General features: G+C 39.4%; 2 protein-coding genes across 5 annotated transcripts in view; one reads left to right on the top strand and one right to left on the bottom strand.

Annotated features, from left to right (window-relative positions):
- LOC122650990 (probable polygalacturonase At3g15720) overlaps positions 1 to 5,679 on the top strand; it is a 34,603-nt gene extending 28,924 nt beyond the window's left edge. The window contains exons 3-13 of the mRNA XM_043844341.1: positions 929 to 1,069; positions 2,151 to 2,303; positions 2,560 to 2,586; positions 3,003 to 3,210; positions 3,343 to 3,424; positions 3,955 to 4,063; positions 4,178 to 4,282; positions 4,658 to 4,867; positions 5,213 to 5,296; positions 5,451 to 5,513; positions 5,611 to 5,679. Coding sequence (XP_043700276.1) covers positions 929 to 1,069; positions 2,151 to 2,303; positions 2,560 to 2,586; positions 3,003 to 3,210; positions 3,343 to 3,424; positions 3,955 to 4,063; positions 4,178 to 4,282; positions 4,658 to 4,867; positions 5,213 to 5,296; positions 5,451 to 5,513; positions 5,611 to 5,679 — 1,251 coding nt within the window. The remainder of the gene's footprint in view (positions 1 to 928; positions 1,070 to 2,150; positions 2,304 to 2,559; positions 2,587 to 3,002; positions 3,211 to 3,342; positions 3,425 to 3,954; positions 4,064 to 4,177; positions 4,283 to 4,657; positions 4,868 to 5,212; positions 5,297 to 5,450; positions 5,514 to 5,610) is intronic.
- LOC122649970 (nuclear pore complex protein NUP205) overlaps positions 1 to 18,020 on the bottom strand; it is a 124,214-nt gene that overhangs the window by 6,136 nt on the left and 100,058 nt on the right. For 2 of the 4 annotated variants that reach the window (XM_043843237.1, XM_043843240.1), the window contains exons 41-46: positions 12,276 to 12,410; positions 12,063 to 12,163; positions 11,040 to 11,159; positions 10,829 to 10,961; positions 9,237 to 9,399; positions 8,658 to 8,818 (exon numbers count right to left, since the gene is read on the bottom strand). In XM_043843237.1, coding sequence (XP_043699172.1) covers positions 9,304 to 9,399; positions 10,829 to 10,961; positions 11,040 to 11,159; positions 12,063 to 12,163; positions 12,276 to 12,410 — 585 coding nt within the window. In that variant the 3' untranslated portion in view covers positions 8,658 to 8,818; positions 9,237 to 9,303. Of the gene's footprint in view, positions 1 to 8,657; positions 8,824 to 9,236; positions 9,400 to 10,828; positions 10,962 to 11,039; positions 11,160 to 12,062; positions 12,164 to 12,275; positions 12,411 to 18,020 lie in introns of those variants that run through there. The other 2 variants (XM_043843238.1, XM_043843239.1) reach the window with 2 other exon arrangements.

The raw sequence follows: 18,020 nt of genomic DNA, 5'->3' as shown, positions 1-18,020 counted from the left end.
TTAACTCTATATTCAGTAAAATACCATTAAATGCTTAAACTGATAGTATAATGGCCAATGTATTCTCGGCATTAGAACTCCTATATATGGACAACACAGTAAGGAGACGATGGCAACTGGTTTTGTATCTAAATTAACATCAGAGAGAAAGCTTATATTGCTCTAGATTCATAGGTAGAATGGTGAGTGTTTCTTAGATCTCTTTCTTTCTCTCTCTCCAATTCTAAACTAGTTTCTGTAATGGGCAAATGTGCTTTAAGAGTTCTAAGGTCTACTAACTGTTTAACATTTTTGGTTAGCTAGTTTTCTTGCCATGGTTTCACTTTGACTTTGTTATGCAGGATCGTTTCACCATCTTCTTGATCTTCTTATGCATTGCATTACTCATTTCCAGTAGTAATGGGTTTGATGCTACACAACCAAATTCTTATTCTTTTGATGTGATAACCTATGGAGCTGTTGGAGACGGCATAACTGATGACTCGGGGGTAAATCTGTATCTTCATTGGAAATTTTTTTTTGTTATTTTTACAAATGATTTGACATCTTATGGACTATTAAATAAAAACCCTTTTTATGGAGTGTTTGGTGAAAAAAAGTCATAACTTTACTTTCTTACCCTTGTAGTTTTTTTTCCTTCTTCCAATGAGAATAAATCTTGTCATTTGACATGCTTTCTCGAAAAGATAAATAATAATAGAGAAAGAGAACGGTACTTGGTCCTGTGCGGCATGCGGCCCCTGAGCCCAGACACAGGGCCACGAAATAAGTGCCATGCCCTTAGGGATTCCGCCTTTTCATGATGTGTGACGGTCATTTTGCGCTTTGCGGATGCATGTCTTAGATAAGCACATATAAATACGCATTTAGTTCTGAAAGTGATATTTAGTAAATAAAACCTAACATAATCTTTGTTATCATTTGTAAGGCCTTTTGGAAAACATGGGAAGCCGTGTGTGGAGCAGATGGTTCAGACACTCCTACCCTCATCGTACCTTCTGGGAAGACATTCTTGTTGAAGCCTGTGGGGTTCTATGGTCCTTGCAAAGTCCACAACATCAATGTTGAGGTAAACTGAAGAAAACTTTAGTAGGGTTTTTTTTTTTTTTTTTTTTTTTGTGTGTGGGGGGGGGGGGGGGGGGGTTTGTAGATAATTGGAGGGCTTATTGAATCTTAATTTGAAATTTGGCTTGTGGTCAATAGTCCTAAAATTTAACATATGGTCAATCTAGCTTAATTTTAAATTTTAGCTTCTATCTTGCTATTATTTCATATTTAGACAAAATATCTTGGAAAATTACTCACTGCTTCAGGTAGTAAATCCAATTATTGATTTCTTGGCAAAAATGGTTGCTAAAAGAGGTATACCCACTCACGTGTGTGATTTGTTAGTTGTGGTTTCTGGTTAGGTTGAGCTGTTCCTGCTCAAGCCTTTGCTAGTCAGCTCTTCCTTATTTTTGTTTCTATGTATTCGTCTGGGTATGTCTAGACATTAAATAGTTGTAATTTTATTATTATTATTATATCTTTGCTGATCTTTTACCAAAAAAAAAAAAAAAAAGTCAAAATTGCCAGATACCTTTTCCACTTGGAAAAACTTCTACTGAGAATTTTTTTTTACCTAGGTTGTAGGAACATAACTTTTCTACAACTTGGGTACCAGTGAGGGTGTGCTGAACATTGTTGTCTTACCACTGATATTATTTTGGGGTCTATTATTATTATTATTATTTTGGTAGAACTTTGGGGTCTATTATTATTATTATTTTTTTGGTAGAACTTTGGGGTCTATTAAATGTATAAACAACTCAGCATAGGAATGATGTCACACATAAGATGCCTATGTAACTGATGGGCATATATAGAAATTGTCCCCAAGAAACCATGACAGTCAAGTAATTAACTCAAAACCCTAAAAAATTACAGCTCCCCCTCAGTCTGGGCTGGCTAGATGCGGGATGTGCGCACACTGACACACAGCACCGCACGCATCCAGCCAGTCCAGTTGTTGGATGCCCACTGGAGATGAACCAACACTGGAGAGGAGCCCCATCCCCTCAAAACAGTCCATTCATTAATTAAATGGTTTATCTTCAAAGTATATTTAAAATTAAATATTTTTTTTTTCTCAACATGGCGCATGATTGTAGGTTTATGGGTACAGAGTTGCGCCCGATTCTATTTCGGGATATGAGGGACACACTAATGAGTGGCTTTCCTTCAATTACATAGAAGGCCTCAACATCTATGGAACTGGCCAAATTGATGGCCGAGGCAGTGTTTGGTGGTGGCCACAGTCTACTTCCACAAACCAAAATGTACTCTCTCTCTCTTCTTTTGTTATTCAAGATATTAGGCTGGATTCACAAATGAGGCCCAGATTTAGATTCTTATAATTTTTATTCTATCTTTGGATTGAGTCCCTGTTCTATTGATGGCAATGTCAAAGGTGGAGCAGTGGCTCAATGGTCTTTCCTAAGTGTTGTATATTTTTTACATAATTAATATTCTCCTTTGCTGACTCTTAGCAAAAAAAATTGTATTGTTTTGTATTTCCAGGAGATGAGCAACCAAGAACGACCCACGGTAAATTATTACTTGCTCTTTGTTCTATTTCTCTTCCTAAAAATCATAAGACCCAACAGATACTAAAGTGTCGAAGATTTAACCAGTTACATTGGGAGATAATAAGTACCTTCAGACTTATCTCATATTAGTCATATGAAAGGCTGATCCCACATCGGTTATGAAAGTGATTTGGTATAGGTTGATATGGTCTTGGGTTCCCTCACCTTGTAAGCCGATTTTTTAGTTTAAGTTCTCTCAAGATTTGTATCTCTAGTATCAAAGCAGCTAATGATTTGATATGAGTTGATATAGTCTTGCATGGGTTCCACCTTATCATAGTCCAGAGTCTAGAGTCTAAACCAAGTTGAGCACAAAGGTGAAATACTAAAATGCACCATTATGGCCTTAAAATCTTCTAAAATGTTTACATGCAGGCACTAGTATTCCATAGTTGTAATGGTCTTCAACTAAGTGGACTAAAGCATTTGAACAGCCCAAGAAACCATATCTCCATTAATGGCTGCAATGGAGTAACTATTTCATATGTCAATATCATTGCACCAGAAAACAGCCCAAATACTGATGGTATTGACATAGCATCCTCAACCCAAGTTCTAATCCATGACTCTTACATTGGTACAGGTATCTATATATTTTTTATGACTATTTTGTTCCTATTCTTTTCAATTTTTCTCGCCATTATAGCCCTCCATGAGTCCATATTGTGTATGAATTGGCTAATTAATTTGATTTCATGTGTCCAATATGTAACAGGTGATGATTGTGTGGCCATTAATGGTGGCACCTCTTTTATCAACATTACCAAGGTTACATGTGGACCAGGCCATGGCATAAGGTTAAGACAACTCATAAACTCATCACCTTTCAGTTTTTATAAAGTTTTTTATTTTTATTTTTATTATTTATTTATTTATTTTTTAACTCAAATATTACCTGAGACCCGGGCTAGCCCCTAAATTCTTATTAAAAAATGATTGAAACAATAAAGGGAAAAATCCCTTAGATGCTACTATATTCTTGCCCTGTCACATGGTTTTTCTTTATTTTTATTTTTATTTTTTTCTTTTGTTCAACCATATATGTAGCCTTCATGTGGATGATATTGTTCTCTGCAACACCACTAGTGTGGTGTGGGAGATTCCTCCCACACTAGCATTGTGAGGAACTCTTTCATAAATAAATGCCAAACACAACCTTAGTCCCTAATAATTTTTTTTTATTTATTAATTACTAGTTTTGCTTTTATTTTTTCTCCTCTGTTAAGAACCATAATTGATCAATATCATCACTTTATTAAGCCTAATTGGTTGGTTATGCTTGACATTACTAAAAAAGAAAACAAACATTCTATATCTATCCTTGTAGTGTGGGAAGCTTAGGAGCAAATGGAGCTCATGAAACAGTGGAAGAAGTCCATGTGAAAGATTGTACTTTCATTGGAACCATGAATGGAGCAAGGATCAAGACATGGCAGGTAAATCAAGAATTATTAGAACATGCAACTAAGCTTAATTAAGCAATATATAAATTTTTTTATTTTATTTATAGCTGTTATTAACTCAATTTCTGTTCTTGTTATTCTAATTAGAGTGGATCTGGATATGCAAGGAAGATCTCTTTCGAGCAAATTACACTTTCAGCAGTAAACAACCCCATCGTCATCGACCAATATTACCCTAATTACTTGCAAGATGTAAGGACTAAGAAGAGTGAACTATTCTAAATGAATTGCATATGTATTTGTTAAAATCATAGATGGAAAACCAGTTTTTCTGACTTAACTCGTCTTTTAGAAAAACCTGGTGATTCGGTCTTGTCAAACCCAGTCAAGACAAGTCACATTTTTTAATATTTTAATACCATAAATATGTATAAATTAATAAAATTCAGAATACCATTTTTTTTTACCTTGACATAGTCTACACTCTACACTCTACATGACTCTTGATCAGATTTTTCAAAATTTTGATTTGACTAGGATGACGAGTCAAAACCTAGTTTTCCAACTATGAAATAACTAATGTGTTTTTATTTACATTTGATGTATTGGCTTTGAACGATAATGAAGGGTTCAGACATTGAAGTGAGCGACATCAAATACATAGGAGTGCAAGGGACTACAACTGCAGAGAATGCCATCACATTGAAGTGCAGTAATAGCATGGGTTGCTACAACATTGAAATGACCCAAATCAATATCACATCAACAGTTCCAGGCAAAGAGACTTACTCTTTATGCATTAATGCCCATGGAACAGCTACAAATTGTAATCCACCTGTGAAATGTCTATCTTAAAATTTTTTTGGTATTGAAGTCTCTTTGATCTCTTATTGCTAATCGATTCAATAAAATGGAGTTTGGTTCCTAACAATTTGTGCAACTTCTTTCAAGTGTTTATAATGATTGGAAAATCCATAAGAATTAGTCTAATTCATGTTAATCAATATAGGTTTCTTATCTTATTTTCTATTTTCTCTCCTCTCTCTCCCACACACCTATAACCATTCCCTATATGGAGCCTGGTGGAGTTTTTCAACATAATGATGTTGGAAATAGTCCCACATAGGAAACGTAAAGGTGAATACTAGAGTATAATTAATAAAGCTGTTTCTATTGTTTTAGTTAATAAACAAGGTGGATGCTATGATGTATGTGCGAGGACTTTCGTCCGAACGAGTACGTGCACACATGGCGTGGGCTGTAGAGGTGTTGGTGGCGCGTGCACTTAGCACTTTGCATGCTTCAAGCAAGATCTGATCTAGACCGTTCCTTTTGATCTAGTGGTCCGATTTGAATCTGGATAAGATCAATGTATACAGTTGATCAACAGTTATGACTGTTATATTTTTGGATGGCTTAGATCATACAGTTACGATCTAACGGACTAGATTCAAAGATGGAAGAATCCATTTGTTGGGAACAGGTGCCAAGTGGCTTATTAATAACCAGAGATATTTCAAATTTGAAATATATCCAAAAACGTTATCTTCTTTTCCTCATTCTCAAAGTTGTTCTTGCAGGAAATCTGTTTTGCTGTAGGAACAGATTTCTATGCTTCTGGCTTTTCTGCTTCTCAAAAGGCTTTCTGATATCGTTCTTGGCTTCGTTTGTGCAATACGCAGCCAAGATAATCAACTTTGTTTGAGGCTTCACTGTATCTTGGGAGACAATTCGTCTGCAACCTATTTGCATCAGATTGTAGGGACGAATTTCATCTTAAGGAAAGTGACTCTGTAACGTGCCTTGAAGTTTTAAGCCAACTCTTGTTCTAACAGTGCCGGCCATGAAAATGGCCTTGACTGCAACAAGATGGGTTTTATGGATGGTTCTCTCCTTCACATGGCTATGGGCTCACAACATGGTAGTCTCATGGCTGCTCAACTCTCCACATCAAGACCCTGCTTCTTCCATTCTCTATGCAGAATAGAATTTGTATATCATTGTTGTTTGGAAGGATCTTCTTGATCGATTTTTTTTAGAGAAATAGTCCTCACATCTTCCATATTGAGCTTTCCATTGCCACACTTCAATAGAATAATGATTCTGTTGCCAAATATTTCACCACTCTGAACCAAAAGGATTCTGTCCAGCACCCTGCCTAGGCTGCATGCGCAGCAAAAGCTGTTGGGACAAGTTGACTAATTATTACCCATTGACTGTTTGTTGACAAAATGCATGTTTTGGTGAGCTTAATGGGGTATGAGTTTTTAGAAGTTCAATTTCTAGGAAGCAAGGAGGTGGAATGAAGTAAACCTCGTTGGAATCTACAAATCGGGAGAATCAAGAACACACTTTACCAGTTGTGCAACTGTGAATACGGACATGAACACGAGAACAAAGAAATCCCAAGTGGAAAGCTACAACTCTTCAGGGTTGTAGTGAACTCTCTGTGGTTTCAAGGGGTTTAACATGTTTCTTTTAAAACATAGAAAAATTGTAACTCTTTAAGAATGCAATGTAGCTTTCAGGATTAAGGGGTGGAACACTTTAAGGTTCAAACTAAAACTCTAAATCTCAAACCTCTACTCCTAAAGCTGATAGGGTTGAAATTAAATAGAAGCTGACAAGAAAATTTGTAAACACTTAGCCAGGTAATCCTAATCAATATTGGGATCTTTGACACATTTAAATAACATTTTAAAAAAAACAAGGGACCCGAAAATGTACCCTAGAGCTGCCCTTGATGGCAGCCCTAATTTCCCTTCCTTTGCTTTGAATTTCTTATTAAAAATCTAAAATAAAAATAGGGCAAGAGATCTCTACTTGGTCGCATGGTCCCTCCACAAGCGTCTAGACCAATGGGTGAGCACACCTGGGTATCATCTACTAGGGGCAGAGGCATCATCTCACGGTGATCTATGAGAAGGCATAGGAAAGACCACCAAGTAGAGATCTTTTTCCCATAAAAATAATAGAATATTATTTAATATCTCATTGCTTCTTGGAAACAATTACCAAAAATAACAAAATCCAATTAAAGAGAGAGAGGCCGCCCAAATCTTATCTCTCCTCAAAATTAGTCCCAAGGAGGGAAGAGGGGCGCATGGGGGGGGGGGGGGAGGGACGTCGAAGTGGCGGCTAGATGTTTCAGTAAAAGATAACATTTGAAAAAAAAAAGGGAATAGAATATCTCCCTATCTGCCTCAATCTCCTTTGGGATCCAGATCTTCTACTGCCGAGCTGTCCAACAGGACCGTGCTGTCCAAATACGGTGTTTCGTGCAATGATTGCCTTACCCCCACTCAGGCAAGGCTTTTGGAAAAGGGTAAAACAGACATTATATGCTACACCATGTCTGGGCAGCACGGTCCTACCGGGCAGCTCGGCAATAGAGGATCCAAATTGTCTCCTTTGTGGAGCAACATTAGGGAATTAGCTGCTCCATTTCCTCAAGTTCCTCTAATAGGCGGAGTGAACCCCACCCGGGCAGTGTGTTTAGGCAAGGGTTAGGGTGGTCATCCCCCCTATTAGAGGAACTCGGGGAAATGGAGGAGATAATGATCTCATTTCTTCTAAAAACCGAAATCTTCTTAAATAAGGACCTTTATCTGCTCCATTTCTTAGGCAGGTCTATTTCCCCAAGTTCCTCTAATAGAACGGTGCAAAAATGACCATCCTACCCCTTCCCAGGTGGGGTCCACCTCCCTCTATTAGAGGAACTTGGGGAAATTGAGCAAGTAGGAAATGGAGCAGATAAAAATACAAATAAACTTTCTAATTCCTAAAATATAGGGATGGGAATATAGATCACTGTAGAAATCAGTTAGGTCTTCTATGCTTCCTACCCTTGTTCTTTCTTTTTTTTTTTTTTTTTTTTTTAGTACACTTGTTCTCTCTTTCATGTCAAACACTTTCCAAAACTAATGCGAGGAAGCTCCAAAAAAATCGTGGATGATGTAGCAACCACAGACTGGACAATGATGCAACGGGAGAAAACCTCAACCGAGTTGGTCCTTGGGCTGCTTGCACGGGCTGGTTTCATAGTCTAGATCTGGGCCTGCATCATTGAACCAACTAGCTGCATCAGTTTGGAATCCTTATGGCACTCCACAGTTGCCCTTGGAATCGCTCCAAACCTCCATCTCTTCAATGCCTAGTTGCCTTTATAGGGCCAATCCATGTCAAATGACATATATTACCATCTCCAATGGAGGCCTTTTTCGAATCAGAATCGAGTACCAGCGATTCCAATCATCCCTAATTCTTAGTAACCAAGTTCCGGCAAAATCATAATGGCCGAGTTCTGCCAAATCCAACCAATTCTCATCTGATTCAAATTGGAATTGATGGAGACCAATCCCATTCCCAAAAGCTAGTTTCCTGTCCCATGATATTTTGACCCAGGGGAAAAAAACACCACTGTATTTTCTAAGTATTCATGTGGCTTATGAAATTTTTTTTTTTCCATTTCGATAAATGTGAGCCAATATTACTCAGTCTATTTGATCCTCTCAGGTCATCACCAAAAGTTCATTCACATCTGACTTTAATGGGATGACTTGTGCATTTATCAATGGTGAATGTCCTTGTATTAACATCAGGTAAGGTCTAGAATCAGGAAACAATAGAGAAACAGGACGCATGAGAATAGTTTCAGGTTATCACGCATCCAATATCAAATGTGCTTTTCTTATGGTTTTCAACTAAATGGATTGCATAAATATAACACCAAGAAATTTTCAAGCTGTAGATACTTACACCTTTCGAGTACATACCAGCATTTTGAATTTTTTTTTTTTTTTGCTATAAGGTCAGCATTGAATATATTAAGAAAGAAAAAATATAGGATTAACGTCTAGGCATACCCAGACGGAATACAAAACTCTGGGAATCCCCACCACCTTCGGCATGGCCATCAACAGAGAGAAGGGTAGACCAGGATCAGATTGGGTATCAACCTTCGGCATGGCCACCATCAATAGAAAACCCAACCCATTCATAAATGACATAAGATATCAAATATCCTGTACAAAAGATCTCCAAACAAAATGAGAAACCCCCACCTGCGGCATTGCCATCAATAGAGGAACTCACCTTAAAAGAAGATGTATCCAGAAAGAAAATAAGAAACTAACTGGATAACTGGTATCTTGAGCGACCCATGATATCTATATTCACCTCTTCCAAAACAGAGGGAAGGTGCAATTTAGTAATGATACAGATTTACATAACTATGTCAACTTTATGCGACCTCAAGTTTATCTCAAATTACGTCAATAAATTTCTGAGAGAGACAGATGTTGAATTGTCACTTCCTTGAGTGAAGTCACTAATCTACGGAACACCTTCAGATTGTGGCCCGTTTTACCCTAAGAGAAGCACCAGCCAAAGAAATATATCAGCAATTTATTAAGCCAACCAAATTAGAAGTTCAGGGGATTCTTACCCAGAATGTTAATGGAAAATGTAGTGTAGAAAGTAGAAACTCATGTTCATGATAAAGACCAAACCAAAAAAGGGTTCTCATTATATAGCAGCACCAGGAGGTTGTGAATTGGTCAGTTCAGTCTGGTTTCGGTTGGACTGAACCAGTTTCAGACTGGTACTTAGGCCAAACCATTAAGCCAAAGTTCGGTTTAGGACCGGTTTGGTTGTGTCTCTATTTCTAACATCCCAACAATTTTGTTTTTTTTTTAATTTTATTCTTTCTTTTTCTTTTTCTGTTGTGAAGGGGGTTGGAATAAAAAAAATTCCGAGGGAATTCAAGAATATAAATACCCAGTACTTTCCTACCACTAATTGGATTGGTTTAAAATACTAGGCTAGCTTCCTGGTCTTGTCTTGATATCAGTAAACAAATCCCATATATTTACCGTAACGGCTAGGAAATCAAAGTCCACTTTCAAGAGTCATGCAAATTGAATTTTCCAATCACTTTCCACAAAGAAAAAGTCAAAATATTAGAACAGCAGACAGATGAGACCTATTGAACAAATTTGTTTTTTTTTTTGATGAGATTGAACAAATTATTTTACCTGACAGGCACACAGCAAAGAGGCCATTTACTGCATTCTCATAGGCACACAAAGTGTTGTTGATGGAGTTGGGATCAGCTACCCAGTGGGAAGCAGTACGGACAGAGGGGCTGTGGGACCCACATCCCATGGAGAGTTCAGATCTGTCCCCACCATCCCTAAGTGGGGAGCAGATCCGGACTCTTGTTGATGCAGTTAGGTCCCAACAGTTTCTTAATTCATTTATTATTATTTTTTTAATCGTGGGTTCAGGACTTTATCAAGCGATAGGATCATGGGTTTAATTCGTAATGGGGCTGAGCCTCCATGTAGGGTGGGTTTTGAGTTTGCATTAAGTAACGATATATGGATTGCTCTGGGAGTCCCTGATTTAGGAGGGTGGTCTTTCCAAGTTGGAAGTCTCTAATTTTTGGGTTTCAGAATTGGAATTTCCATTATGGAGGGACAAAGTTCAGTAGTGGGATTTCTTATTCCAAATCTATAAAAGATATCATGTGAACGGATTTTTGAGGAGATGGAATATGGTTTTTTGGCCATTAATTTCTGATCAGCCATATTCTGTTAGTCTGGAAAACTATCTCAGATTTGTAATTTCTGCTTGAAAGGTATTTGGGCAAGAAAATTAGGGTTTCCTTGAACCCAAGCCTACATTAGTTAGGCATAGGTGCAACAGGGCTGCGGCTCATAATTTGAAGCGTCCGGGTAACATAGGTAAACAACTAACTTAGCACAGAATGTTTATAGAGACAATGATAAACCATACCTCACTTAGTGATTCAAGTCTCTCTATAATTGGAAGTAACTTTCCACATAATGAGGATGTGTCCAGTCTGGATTCATCATAGGAACTGTGTGTAATCATTTTTGTATTTTCTCTAGATTCAGGAATGGTAGCACTGTCACGAGAAAATAAAAATTTTATTTTTTTTTTGGCAAATATCCACTGAAAAGAACAGATTATTGAGAAGTTCTACCTGTCCCGGAAATGGATAAGAATAATATTGAGAACGTGCTCTGCAAGCGTTAGGAGTAGAGAAATAAGCTGATCCCTATTGCCAGCAACCTGGCACATTTCTACCATTGCAATGTACCTCCTACATTGAAGAAAGCACAATGAAAAGCCACATGAAAATGGGCATCAGAAAGTGGGCATCAGAAAATCACTACCTACAAGAAATGCAAGAGGTACAACAGATGACCATGAATTGGTTCCATCGGTAGCAGTTCTCAAGCCATGTGTGATACCAAATCTTGCCAGCATAAATTCCACCAACGAAATCTTTTGAATTACAAAAACAAGAATGCTCAAAACTTGGAAGTATGTATGCACTTATTGAAGTAATTATGAACTACTTCTGTTCAATATCTTTGTAAAATGCCTATGCCGCAGCCCTAGACCAGGGCTGGGTTGGTGGCCTTGATGACCGCCAAGGTGGCCGCTTGGTGGCTGGTGCACATGTTGGATCAATTTTTTCGCCATCAGTATGCTGGTCAGTATATCAATGGTATAGGGACAAAGAAGGAAATAATAATAATACAGTATTTATACGTAAACATGAGCTGTCTTGGGTCAAAAGCTTGGCTAACTCAATGTGGTTATTCACATAACCATGCCTTGCCTGTAGCTTTGTTGCCTATGCGAAAACGTAATTATATTTCGTCTGGGATGGTATCCCGTGGACACCCTTGGGCGCCTAGTTTCCTAGGCAATGCCTCAACAACAATGCCTCTGTGTATAAGTTACAAACAATTTATTCAGGAATCTGTTCCCAACTACATTGCATGAATTGTATGTAGATCTGAAAATTTTGTGTCCAATCACTACGTTAATTAACCGAGAAAAATACCTTTAACGCCTTGATGAAATTCAATAGGCTAAAATGCTAGGTTATCATACCAGATGTAGAGTAGGTTATTAAATGAGTCGTGAGAAGAGTATATTGAAATTGTACTCTGCTATAGTCAAAATTCAAGCAAAGCCAAAGCATGCAGCATACCTTTTCTGAATATTGTCAGATGATGAGACACAATTTTGTCGTGTGCACATATTAATAATTTCATCAACCTCCTGCCTTGATAATTCATTAATGTCTTGAATCTAAGATACCATAAAGGTAATTAGCAGAGATGATTGAATTCCAAAAGGATGTGAGTACCAGATGAAAAGGAAATCAAACAATGGTAAAGTTTATTCACAAAAATCAAGCTACCTTGTTCAACAGTAAGGATTTTTCCTCAGCAGCTCTCTCAAGAGCCATTGTAACAGAATTAAGAAGACAAACAAGTGAACTCAATGTGGGCTGTTGCTGTCCAGCAGACACATGAAGATCACTAGCATCTAAGACCTGCCACTAGAAGCATGAGTAATCAGAAAAAGGCTGCAACTTTAGAGCATGAAAAGAATTTCAAAATTAATCCAGTTTTTTGGAAAGGAGCCCTATTTCTTAGAGAAAAATGTTAGAATTGAGATTTACATAGATTCCTTGCCTCAAGCACCATTGTAGCTAAGGCCTTTGGAATATCCAAGGTCTAAGGTATTCTACACCCTGGTTCTTGGTCTCTGGTGGTAAAACCCCAGTTCATTTTTTCTGTCCCATATTTGTTTCTACTCCCGTGAAAGAGTTCTTTCCTTACTTTCATTCCGTTTAGCAAGGAAGCTGTGTAGCCTCATAATAATAAGAATGAAAAGCTGCTGAGTTTCATAAGGTGTCTCATTTCCTCTTCAACACAACAGTTCTCCAAAGCAAGAATCCTCCTTTACCAAGGGGAACCTGCCAAAATTTTTCTGTAAAGGATGCCATGTGCTTATCAAGATCAAGAGCTTTATCAGTAAGAACTGGATCCTTCAACAAGAGAGCAAGCTATTGATCCTGGACAAAATTTACTACATTTTCTTAATGGAGAAGACTTCCTCATCATGGTCATGAAGTTCATGAGAAGTCCGCAGAAATTGGATATAGATACTTGATTACCACCAAATTTGTTCTAGGTCTGGAGTCCTCTGCTGCTCTAATTTGGATAACTGAAGGATAGGTCCTGGCAATATGTTAAAAGTGTTTACTATGAGAAATTCCTCCACACTGTAAGCCATGTTGAAAAATGACCATCTTCAGGAACATTCCAGACTGACAAAACAATATACAAGTTCTGGATTCAAACAACCAAACTTGTAATAGCATATACTGATCACTCGAGAACAAGGTTTGAGATTTTGATTTCGACCAGGTTTTTCACCCTGGTCAAAAACAAAATGTATTGTGAAATGCCGACATTTCGGTTGAAATTTGGTCCATTTAGATCAAAAGACCGAAATAAACATTTCGGTGGTCAACCATTTGAATTACACATATTCAAACCATTAGATTGGGGGAAAAACATACAAAAAAAATGGTATTTTGGCTTTTGACCCGAGGTAGCCTATTGTATCAACAACAGCAGCTACAACAAGAGTAAAAAGAACCACTTAACAGGACACCAATGTCAAGAGTAAAATATGTACCAAGGAAAAAGAACCATTTAACAGTACACCAACATTAAGAGCAAGTACAATTATATAAGTTACATGTTATAAACAGCCTCGAGGACCTTACGCATATATTACGACCCTCCCCAAACCCCGCAGTGGTGGGAGCGTCATGCTCTGGGTGCACCCTTTTACATGTTATTTTTGACACCCCTAAGTCTATGTCAGCACCACATAGAATTCCGGGGAGGCTCGAAACCACTGGAATATTGTTGCTCCAGTGGAACCATTACTCCAACTGTATCATAATGGCGGCCATGTCAAAGTATGGCTGAAGGAACACTTCAAATCCAACACAGCAGACCTATAGGTGTCATCTTCAACATACTCTCGGTAACCCAACCTAGGAAATAGATAGCCACTAGCCAGTCCATGAAGATGCATGTGTAAACCCACCGTAGCTGCTCGGTGGACTGGACTGATATGGTTGGAGGGTTGGGTATGAAAAGAGACAAAAATCCACCTTTTTTTTTGGGGTGGGGGGGGGGGGGGAAGGGGGTTCCAGTGGTTTCAGTCCAAACCCGCAAAACCTGTCGAAATTTCGAGCTCATTTTTCAAAATAGAGTAATATCTAAAGGGCTTTGAAACGTGAAATGGCCGAAACGTTTTGGAATTTTGGGCACTTCGACCAAAATGCCAACCAAAACTTTGATTTCTAGCGGAGTGAACCCATGTTTCAGTTTCGACCTTTTTCGAAACTGAAACAGGCCGTTGAGATTTCGGATTTTCAACTGAAATTTAGGACCATACTCGAGAGCAACTAATGATTTGTTCTATTTTTGTTGAAATTGGGTACGTTGAAGTTTTATTTTCTGTCCAGACTAAATAAACAAGAACCGAGCCCACGGGCCCAAACCCCACAAGGGTCTAAACTATCTGGAAGTCAACCACATTCAAATTTTCCCTATTAATCCCTACTTTGGCTACCTCATCAGCTCAGGAAGTGGCCATTCTCGCCCTCTAAGAGAATGAGACATTAGCCAACAGTCATGAGAATCTACCTTTCTGCATAAGGTATCTGTATCTGCTAGGACCAGCAGAAATAGATTGCAACCAGCCAATGACTACAGAATAATCTCCTCCTTCAAAATGTCAGTCCACCCAAAAGTAAAAATCTGCACCCATGGCCACCTTGAGATAGAACCAGCATTTCCAATTGAGGCACTAAAAGAACAGAAGAACACTGCCCATGTGATCTCTGAACACTACTCTAATGAAAGCCATAGTTGTCACGTCGTCGATCCAAGTCGGTGGAGGGGTGTAATGTCGATATATCGACATGTCGCCCGCCATGGCATTGCCATGGCGATCATATCGACCATGTTTTATTTTTTATTTTCTCTATTTTTAATGTCATTTAGTATGCTATAATATATACCCTATAACATCAAAAATTAACATGAAAGTGTACTACTAATCTATTATGGTTTAATTCATGAAAGTGTAATATCCATTAGTGTATATGAAATCATGGATTATCAAATAATTGATAGCAATAGTCTTGCTGATAATAAAGTTGAAAAATCATGAGTTGAGATATGATTCATATGGAAGTGACTACAAAAGTAACAAAACAAAAAAACAATTACAAGAACGTAATTTATATTGAGTGGATAAAGCTAATAAACAACCCATCTAAATAATAAAAAAAAATTGCTGATATGAATATGTGATTGTGTATTAGTCAATAGTATATTAGTGTTTTCTGTTTGATGTTTTTTTAAATTTTTTTTTGTGTCAAGGAAAAAGCATTAAAATAAAAAATGGTTAAAAAAAATTATTGTTAAAAAAGTAAGTTTTATAATTTGAAACAACTATGTTGCCCGATATGGCCATATGTCGTGGTATGGCGTCCATGGCGGCGCCATGGCGACGACATGGAGGCCATATCGGTCGATATTGTTACATCATTCATATCGGTGGTCGATATGCCCACTTCTCCAGCGATATGACACCATGGCGCTGCCATGGCGTCGATATGGCGACGCCATGACAACTATGATGAAAGCATATGTTGCTTTCTCACTATAATAATGTCAAAAACCTCCCGAGTAGCCCTCACATCCCTAAACATCCAGTTGTTCCTCTCCTCTCAAGTTCAAAGGGGTAACAAGAAATAAATATCTCTAAAGAAGCATTTCCTTCTTGCAAAGGAGAATTGACTGCTGTAACCCCATTAGATCATTGATCCCAGCAGGGGATTCCATTTTTTTTTTTTTTGGATGAATGAAAATTTAAATTACGAAGAAAGGAGAGGGGATGAACAAGCTCGAGGGCCAACAAAACTGAAGCTAGAGACTAGCTGGGACACAAAATGGAGGTAGGAAGACCCCAGGAGACAACAATCAGCTTGTTCCTTGGGGTATCTTTAACACTACCAAGGGGGAGGGAGCAAGCTTTAGCTGACACATCAAATAAGATGGCCTTCCAAATCCTATCGAAAGAGCGGGATTTGGAAGTCCATCTTCTAAGATTGCGTTCCATCCAAATATGGGAAATAGTAGCGCAAAAGGCGAGCTTGCCCACAATGTCACAAATCGAGTTCCTTCCAAAAGTCATATCTATCCAAATCCATTCCCTAGATAGGGGGAATGGCCTTCTTCGAGCCGACCAGCAATGACGGAGAACCTGGTTCCAAATGGAGGCTGTGAAAGGGCAAGTGAAGAACAAGTGGTCTGTGTCTTCATGCCCATTCCAACAGAGGCAGCAACTGGGAGAGACTTGCATGTGACGGCGTATGAGAAAGGCTTGGGTGGGAAGGCAGTCTGCCAAGGCACGCCAAGCGGTGAAACTCTGGCGAGGGATGTGCCCTTTGAACCAAGTCACTTTATGCCAAGGACGGGGCGTCCCTCTATGTCTAACCATGTCCCAAGCGGAGTGGGAGCTGAAGATGCCTGATGGGGATGGGAGCCATATAATGGTATCACCTCTGCCCCTGTGGCCAGGGGGGATAGGGGGGAGGGATCTCCATAAATCAGCAAGGGGAGGGGGGAGGGGGGAGGGGGGAGGTGACCACGTGCCTCTGGAGATGATGGAGGCCAGAGGGGCAAATCTGTCCAAGCCTGAAGCATACATGACGCGGGGGCTGACTATGGAGGCAAGGACACCTGAAGGGTGCCACTGATCAAGCCAAAGGTAAGTCTGCTGCCCATCATCAATCTTGCATGATATAGCACTCCTGACAATATGCCTCACTTGAAGAATGCTGCGCCAATCCAGGAGGAGTCAGGGGTAGGGCTGATAGTCCAAATAGAGTCTCTATGAAGAGGCCCTGCGTACACCCAGGAGGTCCAGATACTGGTCTTGTTGGTGAGAAGCTTCCAAAGCAGCTTGATGGAACCAGCCATGTTGACGTCCTTGATCCTTCTGAGACCGAGACCCCCTTCGGGTTTGGGGAGACATGTGGAGGACCAGCTCAAGGGATGAAGAAACCTGGTAGAGTCCACACCTTCCCAACGGAAAGTACACATGATAGACTCAGCAGCCTTTATGGTAGCTTTGGGGAGGCCAAAAACACCGCTCCAATAGATGTAACAGGACTGGAGAACCGATCTGATGAGCTCGAGGCGGCCCGCGTAAGATAAGAGTTTGGCTTTCCAAATCTGAAGCTTCTTTCGGAGGAGGTCAAGGATGGGGTTACAATGATGGGCTGAAAATCTGGCTGGGATGAAGGGGAGGCCAAGGTAGCGAACCGGGAGGGTTCCAGGAGAGAAACCAGTGATGGCTAAAAGGGACGCTTTGGAGTTGTCAGGGACCCCGGCTAAGAAGATTTGAGATTTAAGGAGGTTAATGCAGAGACCAAAGAGCTCCTGGAAAAGGTGAAGGGAAGCCATTATGGATTGAACGGAGGTTGGGTCGGCCTTAGAGAATATCATAAGGTCATCAGCAAAAGCAAGGTGGGTTAGTTTGGTGTGTTTACATTTGGGAATGGGGGAGATGAGGTGAAGGTCCGTTTTGGACTGGATACTGCGAGAGAGGACCTCGGGGGAAAGGCAAAAAAGGAAGGGGGAGAGAGGACAGCCCTGACGAATACCTACAGAGGAGGAGAAGTAGCCGGCGGGGCTGCCGTTGAGAAGAACAGAGAAGCGAGGGGTGGAAATACAGAAATGGATCCAGTTGACAAAGGTGGGGGGAAATGACATCTTCAGAAGAGCTTGGGAAATGAAGTCCCAACGAATGGAGTCAAAAGCTTTGTGGATTCCATTTGAGCATACAAAACATCAAGAATTGGTTCCAGACTGCCCTCGTGAAAGGATAGTGGAGGAAGAGATGACATACAGATTCCTCAGTTGAAAAATAAAATTTCTCTGCACTCCATTGCAGTCTATCACATCTGTTCACCTTTCTGTGACTCATTTCCCAAACCAACACATTTTACTAGGGGCGGCCTGGGTTTAACAAAAAAATTGAAGGGATAGACAGCATGAGCACC

Source organism: Telopea speciosissima, chromosome 2 (genome assembly GCF_018873765.1).
Source record: "Telopea speciosissima isolate NSW1024214 ecotype Mountain lineage chromosome 2, Tspe_v1, whole genome shotgun sequence".
NCBI classification, from domain to species: Eukaryota; Viridiplantae; Streptophyta; class Magnoliopsida; order Proteales; family Proteaceae; genus Telopea; species Telopea speciosissima.
Note: the sequence above shows the minus strand (reverse complement) of the source record. Positions and strands in the feature narration are given on the sequence as shown.